We start from the raw sequence: 22,545 nt of genomic DNA on the forward strand, positions 1-22,545 counted from the left end.
AAAAACTCTGCTGCAGTCGGCCTGGGGGACCCCAGGCCGCCCTCGCAGAATTGATGAGTGAGTGTGAAATATTTTCAAGCAAAACAGGGACAGAACAGCAGCCTCTCCTCTCCTCCCCCCCCCCCAGGAATCTCAGTGCTAGGAAATAAAGCTGAACCTGCCTCGGAGGGGCAGGGAAAGGTACCCTAGCACAGCAGCAGCAAGCATTTTCCAGTGGTATAGGACAAGCTAGAGGTGAGAGGTTGGTGCCACGAGGGAGAGGACGCCCTAGAGACGGTTCTGGAAAGGCAGTGCCATTCAGTGGGTGGCCCACCGCACAGCAATCCCCGTGAGAGACCGAACCGTCCTCGAACAGAACAGGAAAGGAGGTAGGAGCCATCCTCGCCACCCCCTCCGGGACACCTCCGACCTCAGGGGAGGGAGAGAGACTGGAATGACCCCTGCCAGTTCCCGAATGCCCTGCGTCGCCCCTGCTGGTGCCGCGGCCCTGCCCTGGGTGGGTGGCGTGGGGGGGTGGCTGCTCTACAGGTCGAGCAGCAGCACGCGGGGATCCTCCACCGCTGCCTTGATCTTGCGTAAGAAAGTCACTGCCTCTCTGCCGTCGATCAACCGGTGATCGTAGGTCAGTGCCACGTACATCATGGGCCGCACCTCGATCTGCAGGGGAACAGCGAGACGGGCGTTAGCGTGCTCAGCCCTGCTGCCTGCCCGAGGCCCTCCTCGCAATTTGGGAGGGCCTGGCTTTTTCCTATCCTGAATCAAGAGGCTCCTGGGTGCCTCCTGCCTGGCACTGCACACCACACAGGACTCGGTCCCTTCCTGGACAAGCAGATTATTCAGTTGTCCCCCTTACAGATACGGCACGGCCCCCTGCACACCTCAGGCAAGTACCAGGGCCAACCAAGTAGCTCTTCACCCATTGGCCCCGCTCCTCCTTCACTGTAAAGCCTTGTAGAAAGTAACATCATCCCCCTTGAAAAAGCACATGGGCTGTGGTCCTCAGCCCTCTGAGCCCTCTGAAACCTCCTGTGCAGCTCTACTTACTTTGCCTCCAACAGCCACAGGCCTGTCAACGATGGCATGCATGCCCAGGATAGCAGACTGGGGCGGGTTGATGATGGGCGTCCCAAAGAGCGACCCAAAAACCCCTCCGTTGCTGATTGTGAAAGTGCCGCCATCCATGTCTTCGATGGCCAGTTCGTTCTTCCGTGCCTAGAAGAAAGGCAAGGTCTTGGAAAGCCACTCACACCACAGGACACAACGGATAAGGGTATGGATGATCGCCCTCTCCAGGAATAAATTTGTTCAGCTGAAAACCAGCATAAGTTACTGGAAAATGCGTTCTGGTTTTAAACCTGAACATTGCTGTCTTTGGGGAAGGATCTTCCTGCCTTGGATTCCAATTCCTGTTTTTGCAGGAGACTTATCCCAGGGGAGTTGAGCCTTGGCCTCCAAAGACAAAGGTGAAGACACACCGTGTCACTAACACAGAGCTGCCCTTCCAGAAGGCCTCAAACGAGTAGATAGATCTGTCCTGTAAGGCATGGCACGGCTGCAGCTGTAACTGGATCGCTCCCCGCAACACAACTCAGTGTGTTAGAGGTCAGAGATGACACCACACAGGGACTGAATCAATTCATGCCTGTCCAGCACCCTCAATTCCTTCAGTTCCTCCCAACCCTCTCCAAAACCACCTCCACCTTCACTTACCTTCTCCCCCAGCTCGTAGATAGCTCGCTCTATGTCAGCAAAGTTCATATTTTCTACATTCCTAACGACAGGAACCACAAGACCCTAGGGGGAAGCAGAGTGCACAATCAGCAAACTCAGGGCAGCGACAAACAGAGAGCTGCCACCGGGCAGGAGCCTGGCCTCAGCCCACAGCAGGTGGTTGGCACCGCCACCTCGTGCCCTGCCAGCCTGTCAGGAAACCTGGCACGGCACCCTCAAAGGGCCCGCAGAGTAAATCAGACTTCATCTTCGTACAGAAACCCATCACACAGCCAGGACTGTTCCTATCCCAAATCAACATCCATAAAAGCAGGTGAGACAAACCAAACCTCTGCCTTACAACAGAGACAAATCATTCAACATGTGCATCTCCATCCCACACTCTCCCTGGACAGGAAAATATCTTTGAAGCAGCAATATAATTTACAAAATGGTGGGATGGTACAGTAGGGATAGTCCAAAGACACACCTAGATGAGCAGTTTCATCAGTTCCTGCTGCGGTGGGTCTCAAAGCTGAGTCGACTCAAAACAAGCCAGCACCCATCCTAAACCCGAGGCTGCAGGGAACACGGCCAAGGCATCCAAGGTACCTACCCGGGGAGTTGCTACAGCAACACTGATGTCCACATAGTCCCTGTACACAATCTCTTTGGTCGTGTCATCAATCACTAAAAGAGGAAAAAATGGAAAAAGTTGTGTTATGCATACAGCACCCCAGATAGAGAGCTCAACAGGCCAGAAATATCCATTAAATCTTAACAACTTGCTCATCTCTAGCTCAAGCATAACTCCAGAGAATACCGAGCCTTTACTGCTCCTGCAGGAGAAGTGCCAGGACAGAGCTTTGCTAACAGGGCTCTTGGCAAGGTGTCACCTACCTCTGTAAGTGGCATTAGCAACATCAGGAGCCCAAAGGACTCTGTCCCCCTCTTTCCTGTGTGTTTGACTTGCTTGCCCGAGCTATTAGCCCTGCCTTGGACTGGCCCACCTTGCCCCACTCACTGACAAGACGTGCAGCTCATCAGCGAGAGTCACCACTCACCTGCATTCACAACGGGCTGGTCCTGCAGAGCAAAAGCTGAAGCTTTCACAAAAGCTGACATGAAACCTAGTTTTAGGTTGTGCTTTTTCAGGAAGGGATCCTTGTGTACAGCTCTCATCTCCCGGATGTTGCTGCAAAACACAACAGTGGTCAGCAGGGAGTGCAGGAAAATACCCTTCCCTCGCTCTGTAACAGCTCTTGGTGTCACCCCAAGGACTGCAAACCTGCACTACCAACAGGCAAAACCCCAGTCTCCTGCAAAATCCTTCAAATATCACAGATGAAATGGGCTGAGGGTGGCTCTAAGGCCCCTGCCAAAGGATCTAACAGGAACTGGTCCAGGACCATAAGCTCAACAGGACAGGTTTAAGCCACATGAGCTGCACTGCCAGGCACACAAGCAAGATGAGGCATGGTTTATTTCCTGCTGGGGCCTGATGAAGCTGCAGACATCCCTGCTGAGCCTCTGGAGCCACCACTGCTGGCACCAGCACAGCACCTGCAGATGGCAGCTCCAGCCGTGTCAAGGCTGACCCCGAAGAGTGAAAAAAACAGGAAATGCCAGGAGAAGAAAAGATGCAGGCAATGAAAGAGGCAAAAGACTTTAACCGCTGCACAAGTCCGGTGCCAGACAGCACAATAACGCCTCTGAACCCCACTCTCTGGCTCCAGGAGTTGCATGACTATAAAAGAAGCCTTCCCAGATACTATGGCAGCAGGGACTAGTTCACCCACAGTCCTCAAGCAGATCAGTCATGTTTCTCCACTGCCCATGTTTATTAGAAATGAGAACATTTACACCCAAGCAGTAGCCACGAGCTCTGCCTCTTGTAGGCTAATCCAGATGCTGTGGAATTGCATGGTCCATCCCTCCCGCCTCCAGAGACCTTAAGTCTTTGAAGAGACAGTTTCAGCAAGGGGCAGGGGTCTTTGTGGTTTAGAGTGTTTGTTTTCCTGCACCTAACCTCGTTTAGGGCTAGGATTACTGCCCAAAGACATTAGTGCCTCCCAAGACACGAGGGCTGCAGCAATGAGGAGGAGGTTTGCTCTGAAAGTGGCTCATTAAGGCTTCCTCCTTTCAGACGCTGCCCCCCCCAATGGGAAGCAGGAGGCCCCAGCTCAGGCCCTCACCGGCCCACAGCGCAGCAATCAATCCAAAGCAGATTACCAGATGCAACGAGAGCCCCAGGCCAGCGTAAAGCGACACCTCAGTGAGGCTCATAGAGGAGATAAAGCTGCAGCACTTCCCCTCCAATCAAGACTATTTTGCCAACCTTATTGTTCTGAGACCCAAATATTTACATGTTTTGTCTTAAGGAGCAGAGTAGGATTTCACAAGGCAATTTGATTTGGGCACAATTTCCCCTTAATGCACTGTAACCTAAGCTGCCCACCCCCCAAAGCCATTAGTGTGCTCAGCCCATGCAAGCACTTGAGTCAGAAGACCCCCACCTGCCCGGAGGGGAGGGGGAAGGATGTTGGTCTGTCTCTGGGAAGCTGAACCAGCTGACAGCAAGGGCCTCGGACCTGTGTAATGCCCATCTGAGAGGCTGGCGAGCCCCAGGGAACCACCTCATGGGAGGCCAAATATGCCCAATTCCAAAAAAAGTAAGCTGGTGGAGTGGCAGGAAGCAGATGATGCACCTTGGTGTCACCTAGGTGCCACAAGTGACACGAGTTACTCCTCTTCTGCTCAACATCTACCTAAGCTCAACCAAGAGCCACATAGATGAGGAACTGAGCTGCCCCTTTAACAAGCAGCAGATGACTCCCAAGGAATGAGAGACCCTCAGGAAACTATGCACCCCTCCTACTGCAACACCGCCACAGCCCTCATCTCAGGAAGATGTCCCAACAGACATGTTGTTGGTCTCTCCAAAGGGGATCAGTAAGGTCTTGGCTGCTATTTAAAGACAGCCGCCTGCACCTATTTAACCCAATACAGGGGAAAACAGAAGGTCTGCTCCTCACCTCATATCAATCTCATTGAAAGTGGTCAGCATGGCACAAGTATTCTGAGCCTCCTTCAGCCGCTGCGCGATACGCTGACGCATCCTGTTCATTTTCACCTGAAAAGTGAACAGAAGTAAGCAGAGGCTGCCTCAGGTTCATCCAAAACACCCAAGAAACTCAGAAGACTCTACTTCTTGCCACCTTGTTGGCCAGTAATCGGGTTAAGGTTTTCACTTCAGGTCTCCCTGAGGAACACGATAGTTGAGGAGTTGATTTCACTATGGTGCTGCCCATTCAGACCCGTGTTCCTCAACTCCAAGCATGGTTAAATTTCCAGCACAAGGCTAAGAGCAAGACAGCTATAAAAGCAGGCTGCTCAATCCAATTTTCTTAGGAATGCACAAAGCATCTGTACGTTCTCCATCAGCACAGCGCAGGACAAGACTTTTGCCTGGAACTGAGGCCAGACCTGGCTTTTTCTCCACCCCACCTCCAAGTGGTGCCCTCATGCAGAGCATTCCCAGTCTGTCACAGTCCTGCCAAGCTGGGTGCCAACAGGTAGATACGGACCCGGCCCCAAATTCACAGCTTGTGCTAGAACAAGGTGTCACCCCGCAGCACGAGCAGCTTACCCTGTGCTCTGATCGGGCACCTTTGCTGGGCGCTGCCTCCCCAGGGGGGGCTGCCACTGGAGCTGCAGCCGGCTTCACTGCAGACACTGCGGGCAAAGAAGGCATCAGTCAAAAAGGGAAGGCAGGACCTGGAGAGAAAGCCCTGAGGCAGACAGCCTGTTTGAGCCCCGTGTTAAGCAACAAGGTGCGTAAGCAGCTGCAAAGTGGGCCAGGCGGATTCCAGGCACAGCTGAGTTCTGCAGCCTGGAGCATCCAGGGCAGTAACACAGGGAAGCTTTCAGGTTAAGTGCCAGCCTGCTAATTGCTTTTAACCTTACAAACTCTCCCCAGGGAGAAGAGGCTTGACAAGAGGAGAAAGCAGCTGTTGCCTCACCTGGTTTGCTGTCGATGGGCTGAGCTGACACAGGCGGCACTGGTGGCATCGTAGTGGGAATTGGTGCTGCAGGAGGGGGAGGAGCAGCTGCAGCTACAGGTTCAGGGGCTGCAGGAGGAGGAGGGGCTGCTGCTGGTTTGGCCTTGGCAGGAGCAGCTAAAAGACAAGGAAGAACAATCATCATAAGAGCAACCACACTTTCTATAGTCAGGCATCTACGAGTCCAACCAACCTGATAAAAGTTAATCCTCTGACAGATTGCCTTTATGTTCTCAACACTAGAGAGCTGCTAGGAGCCCCCCCGAGGGGATCCCATGGTGTTTTACCTCATCAACACCTTAGATCTCCTCACTGTGCAGGAGACTGGATGGCAAAGAGAAGAGAGCGGAGAAGAGAGTTGTGTCAGGGGAATTCTCAGCTAATTTTAGCCTGCTGCTGCCGTCTCCTCCAGAGGGAGCAAAAGGCAACTTTCCTCCTCAGAAGGGCTACAACTATGCTTTTTCTTTTTTTTTTTCAGCCACTCTCAGGATCCTTCCAAACACCTGGCTTCTGTCTTCAGAAAAAGACAGGTTGAAATAGGAAGGTCTGTGCAAGTTATATGCACCCAACTTACCTCCAGTTTTCCTGAGTTTGAACAGAGGTGTCCCCCCTTCTACTTTGCCGCCGTCAGGTACCAGAAGGGCTTCAATCACACCAGCTGCTGGGGCTGGGACTTGCACCGATGTCTGCAAAATGGAAAATCTTGAGACTCCCCCAAATACTGGATGGGGAACAAGTGCCCAGGTAAAGATGCTGATATGCACAGATACACGTTGTAATTTGGCACAGACAGCACCTCTGTCTTGCACTATTTCCACCAGTTTGCACAGCCTCCACTGGGACTTTGTGCCAGTACTTGGAGCCATAGGAGATGCTGGCAGTAGAACGCAAAGCCTGATCTTCCTGCTCCAGGGTACAATGCAGAACTGATTGTACTACTGCCAGCATCTTCCTGACAGCAGCACTGGAAGCAGAACGTGGCAGGGAGTTTTAGCAAGAACTTCAAAACCTAAGGGTTCTTTAAGGGGTGAGTACATTTAAAGGCTGGATTTAAAGCAGTCATCCCAGGGCTCTGCAGATTCCTGTTTAAATACAAACAGGCTTTCAAGTTTAAAGAACCCAAGTGGGAAGAAGGAGTGGAATCACAGCTCCCACAAACATCAGCACCGTTGATGCTTATTCAAATGCATGAGGAGGGAAGAATTGTCAAACAATTCTCACTCAAGGCACAGCCAAATTTCATACTAAGTGAGAAAAGCTTTTCTCTGTGAAGGGAGCAGGAGAGACAGGAGAGAAAAAAGAGCAGGAGAGGGCCTGCAGGCTCGGCTGGAGAGGAGCCATACCGGGTACTCACTACAGAACTAGAAAAGTTTTGGTCCAGAAGACTCCTACCTTGTCTGTTTCAATCTCACACACCACTTCATCTTCCGCCACTGTGTCTCCAACAGCTGAATGACAGACATGAAGAGCTCTATGAGGAAGGAGGCTCCAGCCTCCCCCTCTTAACCCACAGCCATCTCCCACTAGCCCAGAATTTTCTCACGCCGGTTCTCCACGACTTCTACAGAAAAGTCTAACTCAATCTGCTCAGAGCCCATTCCCAGTTTAACCATCTCCCTTCAACATCACCCAGGACAGAGGTAATGAGGCAGTAACTGCAAACCAAAATTAACCTTAACTGCCTCGTTTGTCACAGGCTGAAGGACACAGAGCAGGCTCTCAGCCAGTGAACTGCAGCCCACCCCTGAGCTTTCCCGTGCAGAAGCAGTGGGGCTGAGAATCGCAGGGAAGAGGTAAGTCCTTACCTTTCTCCCACCTGACATCTCCTTCTGTGACTGACTCTGCAAAGGCTGGTGTGTTCACCGTCACCACGTCATCCCCTGTGAGAGAGGCAGACAGACAGACTTGAACGCATTCAGAGCTCAGAGCTTTTGGCACTGCTTCATTTTTGTCACCAGGACTCTAGTAGAGCTGGCAGGTCAACAGACATCAAACATTAGCCTTCCTGCTTCAATGCTGGTTAAGATCTGAACACGAGAGAAATTCCCACCTGGCCAAAAGTCACACTGTGACAGAAATACCAGACAAGAGCTTTAAGGCCCAGAGACAAAAACTCAGCCATCCACTGGACCCACAGTCTAGACCAAGGATGGAAAAGGCAGCTTCAGCTGCTGTCAGAAGAGCGACAGATAGCACAGGAGTCACCCTGCTGCCTCCTGACTTCTTACTTACTATGTACTGCTGTGGTTCTGAAGTAACGGACAGCGAAGACACTGGAGCTATTTACTCTGCAGAAGGAGAGAGAGAAAGATATGAACACGGAAGAAAAAATACTGTCTTCTGGAGGCTGCCAGAACCAGTTTCAAGCTCAAAATTTACATTTGCTTGTTTCACTGATTTGAAGGCTGCTCAGCTGTTCGGATGTATTTGTTCCAAGGGACTCCTACTTACTGGTTCGAGGTGTAACAATCCCACTAGGAAGCATGGAAATAATTCAGTTTACAGTCACTAGTGCTCTCAGAAATTCAGCGAGAACTGATATTTATGAAATCTTAATTTAGGGAGCCAGCCCAACAGATCTGCTGTAGTTTAAATACTGATAAAAGGCTGACCTAGCCATACGCCCAAGATGAGTGCAGGAACCATATTTTACCTTTAGATCAGGACTGACATGCCTACAGAAGTTGCTAGATTGCTCCAAAAAATAGAATGCATCATTAATTGCCAACATCAACACATCCAACAGACAGCTGTTTCCCTCCACCACGTCCCTTCACAGGGAGCTGGCAATCACAAGCGTTCAAAGGATGTTTTTTTATACCTACTCACACTGTATTTGGAAACCCGAAGCAAAAATGCTTTAGCTTTCCTCCAACACAAGCTGCTTGGTGCAAACGGACCCGGGTTTCAAGTTCTTATGCATGCATTCCTAAGGTAAAAAAGGTACTTGGGGAAATAAGCAGACTACCTCAGCAGTGCAAACCTTGTCGTGTGACTAAGAGCTCCCCAAACTATCACACTTCTCCTGCAGGAGACCAGTGGAAATCCTACCAGGCTGCCAGCACAGAGCAAAGATTTATAGTCAGAGAAACACGGGGTAGAGACCAATTTATCACTGTTCTCCTCATTTCTGCCCCTATCCTACCTTGCAGTCTGCTTCCAGACAGACCTTATTTTCTTGAAACATGCCACAGTTCCTGACCTGCAAAAGCTGGAGAGCCCAGATTTTTCTAGGGCTGGCTCCACGCTCCTATGATGCGCAGAGGGATTTTAAGGCAGCTGACTGTACTCAGCCTCCCAGTTTCCAAGTCTTGTCAGGGTTAGAGCAGTCTCTACGTATCACAGCTTTCCTGTGGATACTTACACGAGCTTCCTGCTGTTGGTGTAGGCCAGTCCCTGGCTGCCAGCCACACCTGTGAACGAGAACGGTGTTACCCCATGAGAACATCACCCAGCCCATGGGTGTCCCTGTCAGCAAAAAATAAATAAGAACTGCAGAGGACACCGCTATCTACCCTGGAGGAGACTTGGGACTAAGAGGGGACATGGATACAGGCACCTCAGCCAAGCTGCCCAGAGCCTGCTAAGAATGGTGGCCTTGTCTTTACTTCGATTTAAAGAGATGGGGAAAAAAAAGTTATATCTTGACCTCAGAGCTAATAAGGATAACTCTGAAGAAAAGCAAACACAGCAGCAGTTACCCCAGTCAGAACAAGAAGAGATAGCAGCGACAGGGGACACATCCAGAACTGCCAAAGCCCCCATTGCTGGTGAGTTATCCCCAGGGTAAAGGGGTTCCTAACAGCTGCAAGGTATCAGGCCCCTATGAGGTGCTCCCAGGAGCCCTCACAGCCACACGGAAGGATAAAAACCACAAAAACGGGGCAGAGGGCCAAGCAGCAAGCCACTGGCATCCCTTTCTATTCACCACCTGGCCCAAGAACACTTCTTTTCCAAAGCTCACAATAGGGAAGGTAGGTGCACGACTTGTCCGAGTGCCCCCTCCCAGCCAGCTGGCATTCCCTGACGCTGCAAGTTTTGTTACACCCTGAACCTTTGCCTCTGTCAGGGCACTGGGCATTTTTCCAGGCTGATCTGAAAGAGAATCAGCGTAGCAATTGGAGAACATAATTATCTCAATTACACGGGGCCAGGAGGATTTATTGGATTTTTTAAAAGAGGTGACACAACGTTGACACCATCCCCTAGTAAAGAGCCAGTAATCCTGGAACCCTATAACCAGAAAGGTGAGGAGATTTAACTGATTTCTCACAGCAGAATCAGTGAGTGATGTAATCCACCATAAAGGCATTACAACTAGCAAAAAGAGCTCTGGGAAAATGCAGCTGAAGTACTACAGCACTTCCCAGGCATACGAGCTTTGACATTTCAGTGAGCATTCACCCATTGTTTCCGAAGCAGTTTATTAGAGAGCTGCTCTTTGCAGCACTCTGTGTTTCCAGCACCGCAGCGCCTGAAATACAATGCTGCTGCTGTGAAGTCTTCACCACAGCCGAAGGGATCGGGTGGCATTACGCTAGGCAAGGGAGGCACTCGCACGGGAACGCAGCGCATGCATTTCACCAACTGCTTCTTCGCTGCATGACTGACAGAAGTAACCCCCAATCCAACCTCCTCCCGTTTTCCATAACCAGCTCTGTTCCAAGTAGCTTGAAAGGAAACAAAAATGTAAGACTCACCAGACAGCGAGCGTCTTGCCAGAGTGCAGTTCCCCTGCCGGAGAGAAGAGGAACCATCAGTGTCACGAAAAGGAGGCCTGCCCCGGGAGGACTCGGGCTTTCCCAGGACACCCGGAGCAGAGACAGGACCCAGCAGGCAGGGCCCACGCCACCTTCCCACAGCACGCTGTGGGGAGATGGTGACAGCACCCGCACCCGTTCCCTTCCTGGGTGCTGCCCTGCGCAGTGACGTTAAGGCTGAGAGACCTGGGTTGCACTTGTAGCTCCTGCTGCTTTGACCTTGGCCTGCACACATCCCCCTGCAGGAAGGAACACATTCCTAAAGGCCCATTTCACTGAGCTTGCTGTGAATGGAAGGTCAAGGGTGGCTACTGGGTCCGATAAAAACCTGTTCTGAGATGTTTAATCCTCCAGTCACAGCATCTGACACCTAGCATCTGTTTTCCAGTTACTGGTTTCTCTGAAGGCCACGGAGGCTTTGAACTGCAGGAGGCCAGGACTCCCCTCGCTGGAACAACTCCTCCTGCCGTGGGTGAGCCAGGAATCCCACCTTCTGGCGACCTTTCCCTTCACGCCCAGTAATCATTGACTGCACTCCTAGGTCAGCATAACATCCCTCAAAAGTAAAAGACGTTTTGAGATAACCTGGTTTCTTTACCTGCTGTTATTTGACCTTTTGTTGGTATTGAACCTGCAGATCTGAAAGCCTACAAATTCTTTACAAGCCACAGGGAAACTCTCTGTAACCACGACTAAAATGCAGCTGGCTACAGTTTGGAACCGTAGCTGCTCAGCAGCTCAAAGCACCCTCATCCAGCAGGAAACACAGAAGGTAAAAATTAGACTCCGTTCAGGGCTTCAGTTTCTGAAAGGAAGTTTGTGTAAAAACCCCGATTTCAGCTTCAGCAGAGCAAGCAGGGTAGGCCAGAACTGATCTTAAATACCACAGATACTTTTGGAGATGTGGGGGAGCACAAACACTAAGGTCCAGGGAGATACTTAAACCTGCCACACCACCTACAGGGCTGCAGCCTGCACGAGCACCCCCAGCGAACGCTTGGCACCATCAGAACGACCAACAGCTGCGGACGGGCCCCTCTGCAGCTCAGCTATCCAAACCCACAGGCAGACGTGGCTCCCCAGATAGTAACTGCATTATCTACAGGCTGCATCCAGCTGTGCCGAGGACACACACACACAGCACGGCTGCCGAGCCCGTGGGGCCTGCCTTGGACAGCTATGAAGCTGCGTTGGTGTCCAGCAGCATCCTGCTGCTCCATCTGGTGCCCGCAGAGCTGGCCCTGCTGGGACCAGCACAACACACACCACAGTAACTCCATTTGGTCGGGAGCCCAGCGCCCCACGATCCCCAGCACTGTCCCAGCACCCGTATTGATCAAATCCTGCCCACGCTCCGCAGCGGCCCAGATAACGCCAGGTTAATGGCAAATAAAACTCCAAGCAACCCGAGCTCACCTCTACCCATTAATGTTTTCCCGGGTGCTTTATAGTTGTAAAGGTAATCCTGGCATCCCAGGCTGTAACTTATTAAGAACGAGGCACAGCCTCAGTGAACGTTTGCTGTAAGGTTAAAAAAACAGCTTAGAAGCTCTGGGCTAAAATAGAGGGCTGGGAGAAAACACATCTGCGGCTCTCTTCCAGGAGAGGTGCCAAGTCTGTGTTCCACAGTCATGGCAAAATTAAGGAAAAAATGAGTGCCTGTCTGCCTTCTAGCTAAGTGAGGGATGAGCTCTAACAGGAGGAAGAAGCTGCTAATGAAAGCCACCAAGGCGCTTGTGTTCTGCAGAACTGCTGCGTGTCCATCCCTTAACCACAGAGTGCCACACGCAGCTCCGGGGTGCCCAACGGGGCTGTTTCCCGTTCCCTTTTTCCCTGAAGGGATCGCTGTGATTGTACCTGCTCCTGAAATCACCTGCCATCTGATCCCAGAGCTTCTTCAGTGAAAGCAGCAGCGGGCAGGTCTGGCTAGCTGGTGCCAGTGCTCTGGGTCACTCTCAAGGCACAGCGTTCGCCCGGAGAAGTCTCTGGCTGATCTGCCACCACCTCACGCACCCGGCCATCAACTTTTCCCCCCAGTTCCACGTGACTTCCCAGAACTGCTTTCACACCGTGTCAGAGTGACCCCGGCACACCGCATCCCGGCCACACCTTTACGGAGCTGTCTCCTTCCAGCAGGTCACGTCACGGTGACACAACCCACGGAGTACACTGCTCACAGGGCACCCTGCGTGCTGCAAACCCCTTCTGCAGCGGTGCGCAGAGGGAAGGACCCAAACTCAACAGGAGCACACAGCTCATTGCCCAGAGCCACAAGAGGAGCCCAGCTCTGAGGACAGGCGAGGCAGCAATCATTTTGCCAGCCCGTTTCCTTACAGCTGCTGCTTTAGCAACAAGGATGAGCACAAATCGTGGCCCCACAGAAGACCTCTGCGTGTCTTTTGGGGGTTTTAACATAATTACACACAGCCTGGCTGGGCAGGTGCAAGGACAGCCCGGGGGTAACAGCATCCAGTCAGTGGGACAAGGGGCTGCCATCTCCAGCACACTGAGCTCAGGGAGGGCAGAAGCTCTCCACAAGCCCCCCCCAGACAAGCAGGGCTCCGCTGACAGCTGCTGACCGAAGCCCCCCGCCTCAGGGCAGCTCCTCTGGGCCTCGCCCAGGCCGCGCCTCACACCGTCCCCCCCCACACCGCACAGCACCCGGCCCCCCCCACACCCCCGTTTTTCCTCTCCTCCCGTGCCCAACCCCAGCATTTCGGGAAGGTTTCAGCGCCCCCAAGCTTGGGGCCGCCCCCTGAGGCCACACCCGGGGGGCGCTGAGGGCGCGGGGCGCAGCGCTCGGGGCGCGTCCCGGTGCCCTTGGCGCCGCCGTCCCCGCCCGGCCGGGCCCCGCCGCTCTCCCCCCTCACCCCCTCTCTCACCACCACCCCCGTTCCGCTCCCGTTGCGCCCCCGAGGCCGGTACCTGGCGCGGGGCTGGCAGCGAGCGGCCGAGCGGGCGGCGCAGGCCCAGGCAGCGGGCCCGCCACAGCTGCAGCATCGCGCCGGGAGCCGCGGGGCGGACGGCGGAAACTGGGCCCGGCGCGGGGGGAAGTGCGCGGGGAGGGGCGGGGAGGAGGGGGAGGGAAAATGGCGGGGGGCGGGAATGGCGATAGGGGGATGGGGATGGGGGCACGGGGCTCGGGCAGGGCGCTGCTGTTGTCCTCCAGGTTGGAGGAGACCTCCAAGGTCACCCAGCCCGACCCCTGTGCTGACACCGGCCAGTCCTGCATTAAGCACGTCTCTCAGCTCCGCAGCTCCACGGCTTTAAAACACCCCCAGGGGTGGTGGCTCCACCACCGCCCTGGGCAGCCCTCTCCAATGCCTCACAACCCTCTCAGGAAAGAAGTTTTTCCTAATGTCCAACCTAAAACACCCCTGGCGCAACTTTAGCTCGCTCCCCCTCGTCCTGTCACCACGTCAGGGAACAGACCAACCCCCACCTCGCTCCAGCCTCCTTTAATGTCCCTATAGAAAGCAACAAAATCACCCCTGAGCCTCCTTTTCTCCAGGCTGAACAAGCCCAGCTCCCTCATCCACTCCTCATAAGCCTTATACTCCAGACCCCTCACCAGCTTCATCACCCTTCTCTGAACCCGCTCGAGCACCTCCACGTCTTTCTTGTACAAGGGGCCCTACCCAAAAAACCCATTGCAATGTCCAAGAAGTGCCTTGGGAAAGCCATGAAATCTGTCTGGAGATCAGACATCTCCCAAGAAGCCAGGTCAAGATTACACATACATCCTAAATTTAGCCGTTGGTTAATAATACATCATTGCTAAACTGCAACCTTCACAAGAGTCTCCTAATATAAGTTTGCAATGAATATCCTCGGTGTGATTTTCAAAAAAAGGTTGAAGAAAAATCAATAGGGTGTCGTCTCTGAGGCCTCGGAGATGTGCTGACAGCTCTAAAGCACAGCAACTGTGCCAGGAAGGCTCTCTGCCAGGGATTTCTCTGTGGTCTGCCTATAGAGGGCTGATATCCTTGAGCAAGGCCACCCGGTGTCAACTGCTTCTAACCACAGCCGCCTGCCTACCAAGTGAGTAAAACAAACCTCACGGTGTTAGTTAGGTGTGTGGAGGTGAGTTAAACAGAGACCTAGAAAGGGCAGAGGCAGCTCGGCTTCGTCTAGCTCCAGGGAACTTCCACCTGCTCCTCGCCTCCTGCACCCCCAGATCGGTCCTGGGGGTGAGGTTGGGATGTGCTGGCAGTAGAAATGTCTCTGATGTAGCCCACAATAAACAAGGTCCTGAATTTGGCTGCTTTTCTTATGTCGTTCCACTTCCCAACCATTTCCTACACCACAGACCCCCGGTATCCCCATGGCGGGGGATGCTAGAAGAAACTGGGCACCTTCAGCAGGAGTTGGGTGGCACCTGGAGCTCCACACCACAGGCTCCACTTACCTCGAGCCTGGTGTATTTGTGTCATCTCACCAACAATTCACCACCCTGGGTCCTGGATGGGGTCCCAAGGCCAAGCCACAGCTTCCCAAACCTCTCAAGGTGCTGCTAGGCGGTGGAACAGCCCTGCAGGGGTGCATGGAGGGGGCTGGTCGCAGCTCTCTGGGCCAGAGATTGCCTCCTCGTGAGCCCCAGCTGCGACCAGCCCCTCGGCTGCCACTGCACAGCCCCCAGGATGGCAGAGCCAGGCAGGCATCGCCCAGCGAGCATTGCCCTGCTCTGCCATGAGAGAGGCTGGGGGCTGACGGACAGAGCAAACCCAGCACTGGTGCCGTGTCTGCAAGCCTGGGAGGCAGCTGAGCAGGGTGGGAGCAGAAGGTGGACGGACCCCTGGACGTCCATCTGCATATTCAGGAGTCATTCCCAGCCGGTTGGCTGCCTCCAGCCACCCCACTCCCTCTTTAAAGGACCTGAGCACAGCGGGAGGACGCACCGGGGTGGCCTCTCCGGCATCCCACAGCGCCCAGCACGCTGTCCTCAGCGCTCCCCGTGCCCGGCCAGCCCAGGTGAGCGGGACAGAGGGGGGTGAGCAGTTCGGGCTGGGGTCCTTGGATGGAGGCAGAGGGGATGGGGCAGTTCGGGGGGGATTTGCAGTGCTGGGGGGGCAGCAGGCTGCTCTGTGCCTGGCTCTCCCAGCAAGGAACAGCTGGGAAACCTGTGTGGGGTCGCTCCCATTTCGGGGAGGACATGCCTGATTGCTTTTCTGAGTAGCTTTGTTGTGCTCCTTGGTCTTTTTCTTCAGTTCAGAGGAGCCACAGCTTCTTTTTAGTATTTCGGAAGGCAGCGCTGGTGAAGGCTGGCTGTAAGAGCACCCATCTCTTAACTCGGCAGGGAAAGGGCTCCATCAGCGGGAGCAGTTTGCATGGGGCAGGACCTCCTGGGCAGGACATTTTGGCAGGGTCTGGATGCAAATCAATGCCTGGAAGCCCCTCACCTTCACCTCCTGTCCTCTGTCCTGAGGCTTCCCGTGCCTGCAGCAAATTGCAGCCTCTCCTTGGGGCTGTGGTGGCTGGGGACTCTGGGTTTTGCTCCCACTCCCCAGATCTGTGTGGGGAGGCAGCAGCTCAGGTGCTGGAAGGCTTAGCCAAGCTGAGAGCTCTTTGGCAGCTCGGAGTCTGTGGGGAATCCATTGCCCTGGGTTCCCGGGGCTGGAAAGCTTCTGAGTAGGGAGCTGGCAGCAGCACTGAGCTCAAAGCTGGCTGCAGGTCTCGGGGTGGCAGGATTGAAGTCAACAGTTCCCCCTGCGCAGAGAGCTGCCTCTCCAGTGGATGGAAAATCATCAGAGAAAATTCGGAGAGGCGTGACAGAGGAGGGGAGCAGTGTCTGCGTGGTACTGAGATGACAGGACGGTGATTTACAGGAGGGGCAAGCCCGAGGACCCATGCTGGGGTGATGAGTTGTGATGTGCAGTTTACAAAAGGTCGAGCTACTCTCCCGAACACCATCCTGGAGTAAAGGGCTGTTCAAAGAAGGGCAACCTGCTATAAAACAGTGAGTAGAAACATTTTCTACACTGCTCGGTAGCCTGGAGGACTTGCTGTAGAGAAAACAGTCGTGGGACTGGAGATGAATAGGGCTGAAAATGATCAGATGTTTCTGGGCATAGGAAAAAGAATCTCAGGCACTTTAAAGACACCTGGAGAAGACATAAAGCGTCCTACCTCAGGTATGGAAAGCTACTGCTAAGTAACGTGGTTGATGAGGAAGCATCCCACAGGGATTTTTACACCGTAACGGCCCAGGAGATGAGCTTTCACTCCTCCTTTTGCGAAGCTGTCAGAACAAGCGAGTGGAGGAGGTGGCTGCCCGCCCGCACTCAGCATGACAATTTTAAGCCTGGGGCTGCTGGCTCAGGACTTTCCTTCTTCCCTGGTAATCCCCATCCCCACCCCTTTTATTCCGTGTTTTAACAAGCTCCTGGCAGCCCCGTGCTGTGGTAGCCTCAGCATCCCAGCGGTCACACCATGCTGTCCCTGTCCCCAGACCCTTCCCATGGGAGGCAGGTGCTGCCCATCTCCGTGTCCCTGGGGCTCTGGCAGCTACGTGCCATGAATGCCTCCACCAGGGCTGCTGTCCCTGAGCCCGGGCACCCTGCCAGTGCCCAGGAGCACCTGAAAGCACCTTTGCCCAGGCACACCTGGAGGAGGGCTCTCTCTGGTGCTCGCCGCCCTTGTACCGGAGTCCACCAGCCCAGCTCTGCGCTCCCTTTCTGCTTATCTCCCTGAGCCCGTGCCTTGCACGTACTCCTGAGGCTCCCGTTTCCTTGGGGATAGGGGAGATGCTTTGTATTTAAAGCCATTGCAGTGGTTATGGAGAAGCTGAAGTCAAGGCACGGTGAGACGGATCTCCAACCCTTCCCAGGGACACGGCTGTGGTGCAGGAAATCCTCACATTCGGGGCCAAAATGTTTGAAGTGGGCTCCAGGCACCATAAATGCTGACTGTCAGGAGCTCACGTGTTTTACAGCGCCTGGAGATTTCTGTGTCTCATTCCCCTGGGTTTTGCGAGGGATTTGGGATGCACTGGGAATCTGGGAGGAAAATCTGTGTCCACGTGCATGGAGGGCGGCTGTGTCCGGTCCTGCCGAGTGATGTTTCTTGCTCTTTCTTCAGCTCCGTGCCTCTCGCTGGCCGAAACCTCGAGTGCCTGGGCCGCCTGCCAGCCCGTCACTGGAAATGATCCCTTACCAGCTGCAGGGCAGCCCCCCACTGTCCAGGAGGAAAGAAGACCCGATGGATGGCAGGAGGGCCCCTGAGCAGGGCAGAGACCCTGCTGCCTCAGGGCACAGCCAGGGGCTGAAAACAGAGCCCTGTTTCCAGAGGGACCCTCTGTTGTCCTCCCCCGGTGCGTCCCTCGTGTCACAGCTCCTCAGCCACACGGTGGTGAGCAGGAGCCTGGACCCCTGCACCCTTTTCCCTTCCTCACGACCAGTGGGGCTGCCCCAGGGCTACGAGCTCGGTGTGCCTCCTGCAGAAGGAGCACAAGCCCTGGCTCTCCCCAGGACCCGTGCCCCAGCTCCTGTGCCCGGTGCCGGTGACAGGGAGCCGCTCTCAGACGAGCACCTCCGAGCCAAGCGGGCCAGGGTGGAGAGCATCATCCAAGGCATGAGCCTCCCACCGACCCCACAAACCCCCGGCACCGGCGTGGAGGGAGGTGTGGGGCAGGACAGGGAGAAGGGCGGCGAGATGTCCTGGGAGGGCAGGAGGAAGCCGAGGGTGCCCCAGCCGCAGCGGGGCGTGGGGGTGGCCGGGAGAGGGGCGCCCAGCGGGGGCAGCCCCCATGCTGCGGGGTGCCAGCAGCTGAAGGAGCAGCTCTGCTTTCTGGAGCAGCAGCTGAGGTGGCTTCAGGAGAGGTTCTCCCAGGTGTGTGACCCTGGGGACGCTGCCCAGCCCCAGGGAGGTGCTGAGCTGGCTGGGAAGGCTGGGGACAGGCCGGGCAGGGACGGTGCCGCTGCTGCCCGCCGCCCCCACAAAGCTGCTCCCTGGGGGAGCTCCCCAGGGGCGGACGGGCCCGAGGGGACGCGGGAGGATGAGGGGACGCAGGAGGACACGGGCGGCCTGCCCTCAGTGGCCAGGGTCCTCTCGCAGGCGCTGAAGCAGGAGCTGGCCGGGGTGACGTCCCGCGTGGTGGACTCTGTCCTCACCAGCGTGTGGCCGAAGGCAGCCGGCCACCTCCTGCAGCAGCACCCGGGGCCAGGGGCGGCTGCCAGGGGGGAGCATTTTCCTGCTGGGAAATGCAGAAAACCCCTCGCTAAGTCATCCCCAGTGGGCGCACTGGGCTCACCCCCACCTGAGGCAGCATCGCTGCCCTCAGGGCACAGCCTGGGCCCTCAGGGCAGCTCCTTCAGCCCCACGGTACTCAGAAACCCCCACCAGGCACCCGCTGTGGGGTACACGCTGGGCTCGGCCGTCCCCTCAGCGCAGGAGGGCCAGCTGCTGGGCCAGCTGCTGGGCTACGGTCACTGGGGGAGCCCCCCTGCCCCGCAGAGGTGTCCCCCCGAGGCCCCGGACCCTCACTGGGGAGCCCCCAGGCTGCGGCCGTCGGCGGTGAGGCAGCAGCGGTGCCCCCTGCCCCTGGGCCCCGGCGAGGCGGAGGGGGACGGGGCGCCCTTCGCCCCCACCCACGTATCCTTTGGGGCCTGGTCTGAGGAGAATTTGAGATGATTTTGGGGGTCCCATCCAACTGGGCTGTGCTGTTTTATGCTAAACGCCAGCAGCCCAGAGGCTGTGGGGTCTCCGTCCTTGGAGACCTTCAAAAGCCATCTGGACGTGGTCCTGGTGGCCTCCAGAGGTCCCTGCCAGCCTCAGCCGCCCCGTGATGCCAGGCGTGGGGATGGGTTTGGGCAGGAGAGCCCGGGGCTGCTGCGTGCTGGCTTTCCTTGACCCTGAGACGCACCCAGGAGGCGCTGACCCCAGGCCACCTGAAGAAGGCCAAGCTGATGTTCTTCTTCACCCGCTACCCCAGCTCCGCTCTGCTGAGGTCCTACTTCCTCGACGTGCAGGTAGCTGGGCTGCGGGGCGCCGGGAGGGACCCGTGGCGGGGGGGATTTTGGCGCTGGTTTTGCTGAGACGCCTTTTTCTTTCCCCTTCACCCCCGGCAGTTCAGCCGCTGCATCACCTCCCAGCTCATCAAATGGTTCAGCAACTTCCGCGAGTTTTACTACATCCAGGTGGAGAAGTTCGCCCGGCAGGCCCTGCTGGAGGGCGTCGCGGACGCCGGAGCCCTGCGGGTCTCGCGGGACTCGGAGCTCTTCCGCGCCCTCAACACGCACTACAACAAGGGGAACGACTTCCAGGTGAGGGCTGCGGGCTGGGGCACGGGGCCGTCGGTGCCCACCCGCCCCGGTACCCCCCTGCCCGTCTCTCCGCAGGTGCCCGGGCGCTTCCTGGAGGTGGCCAGCCTGACGCTGCGGGAGTTCTTCAGCGCCGTCAGGGCGGGCAAGGATGCCGACCCCTCCTGGAAGAAACCCATTTACAAAATCATCTCCAAACTGGACAGCCACATCCCCGAGGTGTTTAAAGCCGTGGGGTGCTCCCAGGAGCTGCTCCGCAGTTGATCCGCCGTGCAAGGGGGCTGAGAAGTTTTGGGGTAACCGCTGGTGGCTGTGCCGGACATCTCCCGGGCACAGCTTCTGGCATCCGTTATTCTATTTTCTCTCCATCCTAAAAGACAGCCTCCTGGGGAGAGGTCTGCTGCTCACCCCAGGCACCAGGGTTTTATGCTGTGTGTTTTATTTGGCTGCTCAAACCCGGTGCCAGAGAGGGGACAGAGGGAGAGGAAGCCAATAGCTTGGAGCCTGGGAAATGGCCGGTCTCCAGGCCCCGCTCCAGCTCCCCCCGGGACCAGCCACCTTCCTCCTCATTTCCAGAGGGCTGCAAATCAGGGCAGAGAGCCTGTTTTTGTTTATAAAGCAGGCTGAGGTCCCAGCAGTGGGCAAAGTTTGCTTGGCATGGCAGCCCAGCACACCGTGCCCGCCCCGGCAGCACTCCTCGGGCCCGGTCCAGATACAACACAGCAGCGTCCAAAGAAAACATCTGGTGAGTTCCAGCGTTTCAAGCAGCCCATGAGAATGGCTGGCTGTGCCTCGGGGATGTAAAACTGTGTGTCACGGCTGGCACAGACAGCCCCTTGCCCTGTGGAGATGAAGCCGGGCAGCGTGGCTTCTGGTGGAGCTGCCCAGGAGTGATCACAAACTCTTCCTGCTGGCCTGTTCCTGCAGAAGTGTAAGCCAAAAGGACATCGCTGCTCCTTGTGGCTGGGACTGAGCAGCTGCTTTTCCACCAGGTGAGGTGTTTTGGCTCTCCCGTCCTAGCAGAGGAAGCGCTGGGGGAAGGCAGCACACCTGGTGGAAGGGCTGTGAAGAGGAGCCGGAGGAAGGCTCAGAGAGGGGAGAAACCATGCGACTGTGTACGGGCAACGATATCCCTGAGCAAAAGGCTTGGGGACAACAGGGCTGGGAAGGGGTCAGGACGGTGCTGGACATGCTGCAGGGTGCGAGGAAAATCCAATCCTGCAGGCTGGGTGCCTGTAAGGAAGCCACGGCCGGGCAGGATGGGTTCTCCTAAACAGGGGCAGTTTTATCGTGGCCCTTTGCCACCAGACGTGGGGCTAGCCACATTTCCTGCCTGTGTTTGTATGTTGATTGCTTGAGGTTTGTATGTTTTACCTCCCCAACTCCAAATTTACTCATCCACTTTTAAATAAATGCATAGTTGCGACTTTACATCCCTAGAGACCTATCTGATAACTTTTCCTCTAACGTTTTACCTTGGGAATTTCATACATTTTGCTGGGGAAAAAAATAACACCACGAGAGAAGGGCTTACTGCTGCTGCCAGCATTCCTGTGGGGCCGAGCCACCCTGGCTAACAAACGTGCTCATGTAAACCCACAACCTCACCCAGAGCCTCAAGTCAATCTGCTGCAAACACAGCAGCCAGCAGGAGGATGAGAAACTCATCCCAAAGCTGATGGGGGCCGGATTCAAGCATCCATCACCTGAGAAGTGCTGCTGGTGACACCACGAATGTATTTTCGTAGAGCCCAGTGGTGCCCGAAACACAGCAGGCATTTTTCAAATGAAGACAAGCAGGTGCCTGCCACATGGGGATTTCTATTAGCAAAGTGTGTGTACTTACAGGGCTGGGGGGAAAAGGAAGAGATGTAGTGACTCCTACGCGTGGGTGGGCTGTGCAAGTTCCACAATTATCCACTGAAACAATGGGGGCAGTGCACTCACCTCCTGCTGACTCACTTTCAACTTTTTTAAAAGAAGAGTCCATTCTCTCCACCTATCCAAATGCCTGTGCTATGTACAAAAAATAAATAAATAAAAAAAAAATACCCAGAGCCACCAGTAACTGTCTGCTCTGAGAACAGGTCCACAGGGCTGTCCTTCTACATTTGCAATCCATCCACAGCAAGATGCCCAGCCCACACAGCTAAGGATTGCAGAGACCACTGAGAGCTAAATACTGCTATTCCCTTGCCTCTGGGCCCCTAAGTGTCCTGTAGCAGCTGAAAGAGGGAGATGCGACCACATTTGCATCTTGAGAGCCCTTAGTACTCGAGTATGTTATTACTTATGACAAGGGCTCTCATTACTCACATACAACTCTCAGTACTCGTGTACAATTAGAGCTTGAGGAAGTCCCTGCTGAACATTCAGCCCACGTGCCATAATAGCTTGGGGAGGAAACTCTGACGAGCAATGAAACATCTCAGGCTTTTCTTTACTGCTGTGAGCGGCTTGGACCCATTTGCTGTGACTGAACCAGCCCTAGAGGTTCCCAGCTCAAGCAGAAGTCCTTGGAAAGGCCCTGCCCTCAAATACCCATCATGGACAGTGCAGCGTTTTTTTTTTTTTTTTTTTTTTTTTTTTTTTAAAAAAAAAAAAAAGAGCATTTTTTCTCCCTTTGAGATCCCTGTCATCATATTCACAGTGAGCAATCACACCTACCGCCGGTCTCTGCAGTATTTCCATTTACTTCCCCAATTTAGCCATTTGTTTTTTTAGCACTCCCGAGCAGCGGTTCAGAGGGTGATTTTC

The 22,545-nt window shown here is 55.1% G+C and overlaps 2 protein-coding genes across 2 annotated transcripts; one reads left to right on the forward strand and one right to left on the reverse strand.

The window, feature by feature from the left end:
- Positions 1 to 108: 108 nt before the first annotated feature.
- DLST (dihydrolipoamide S-succinyltransferase) lies at positions 109 to 13,597 on the reverse strand. The gene is made up of 15 exons (XM_068683215.1): positions 13,457 to 13,597; positions 10,472 to 10,505; positions 9,136 to 9,184; positions 8,004 to 8,059; positions 7,577 to 7,651; positions 7,164 to 7,219; positions 6,346 to 6,457; positions 5,733 to 5,888; positions 5,360 to 5,445; positions 4,746 to 4,843; positions 2,775 to 2,905; positions 2,327 to 2,400; positions 1,711 to 1,794; positions 1,045 to 1,212; positions 109 to 657 (listed from the first exon to the last, which is right to left on the reverse strand). Exons 1-15 carry the CDS (start codon positions 13,529 to 13,531, stop codon positions 523 to 525), a joined length of 1,389 nt encoding a protein of 462 aa, XP_068539316.1. The 5' UTR covers positions 13,532 to 13,597; the 3' UTR covers positions 109 to 522.
- A 3,308-nt stretch (positions 13,598 to 16,905) lies between these two features.
- PROX2 (prospero homeobox 2) lies at positions 16,906 to 21,891 on the forward strand. The gene is made up of 2 exons (XM_068683206.1): positions 16,906 to 19,120; positions 19,396 to 21,891. The coding sequence occupies exons 1-2, from the start codon at positions 17,672 to 17,674 to the stop codon at positions 19,561 to 19,563; spliced, it is 1,617 nt and encodes a 538-aa protein (XP_068539307.1). The 5' UTR covers positions 16,906 to 17,671; the 3' UTR covers positions 19,564 to 21,891.
- Positions 21,892 to 22,545: the final 654 nt, after the last annotated feature.

The sequence above is a fragment of the Anas acuta genome, chromosome 5 (assembly GCF_963932015.1).
Source record: "Anas acuta chromosome 5, bAnaAcu1.1, whole genome shotgun sequence".
Taxonomy (NCBI): domain Eukaryota; kingdom Metazoa; phylum Chordata; class Aves; order Anseriformes; family Anatidae; genus Anas; species Anas acuta.

Bases quoted from the DNA above. Each gene is read 5' to 3' on its own strand.
- DLST (XM_068683215.1), bottom strand. From the start codon at position 13,531: ATGCTGCAGCTGTGGCGGGCCCGCTGCCTGGGCCTGCGCCGCCCGCTC. The intron at 10,506-13,456 runs GTACCGGCCTCG...TCTCTCCGGCAG, and splicing joins CGCTGCCAGCCCCGCGCCAG to GGGAACTGCACTCTGGCAAG. The intron at 2,401-2,774 runs GTGAGTGGTGAC...TTCCTCTTTTAG, and splicing joins CCAGCCCGTTGTGAATGCAG to TGATTGATGACACGACCAAA.
- PROX2 (XM_068683206.1), top strand. From the start codon at position 17,672: ATGATCCCTTACCAGCTGCAGGGCAGCCCCCCACTGTCCAGGAGGAAA. The intron at 19,121-19,395 runs GTATCCTTTGGG...AGACGCACCCAG, and splicing joins CGCCCTTCGCCCCCACCCAC to GAGGCGCTGACCCCAGGCCA.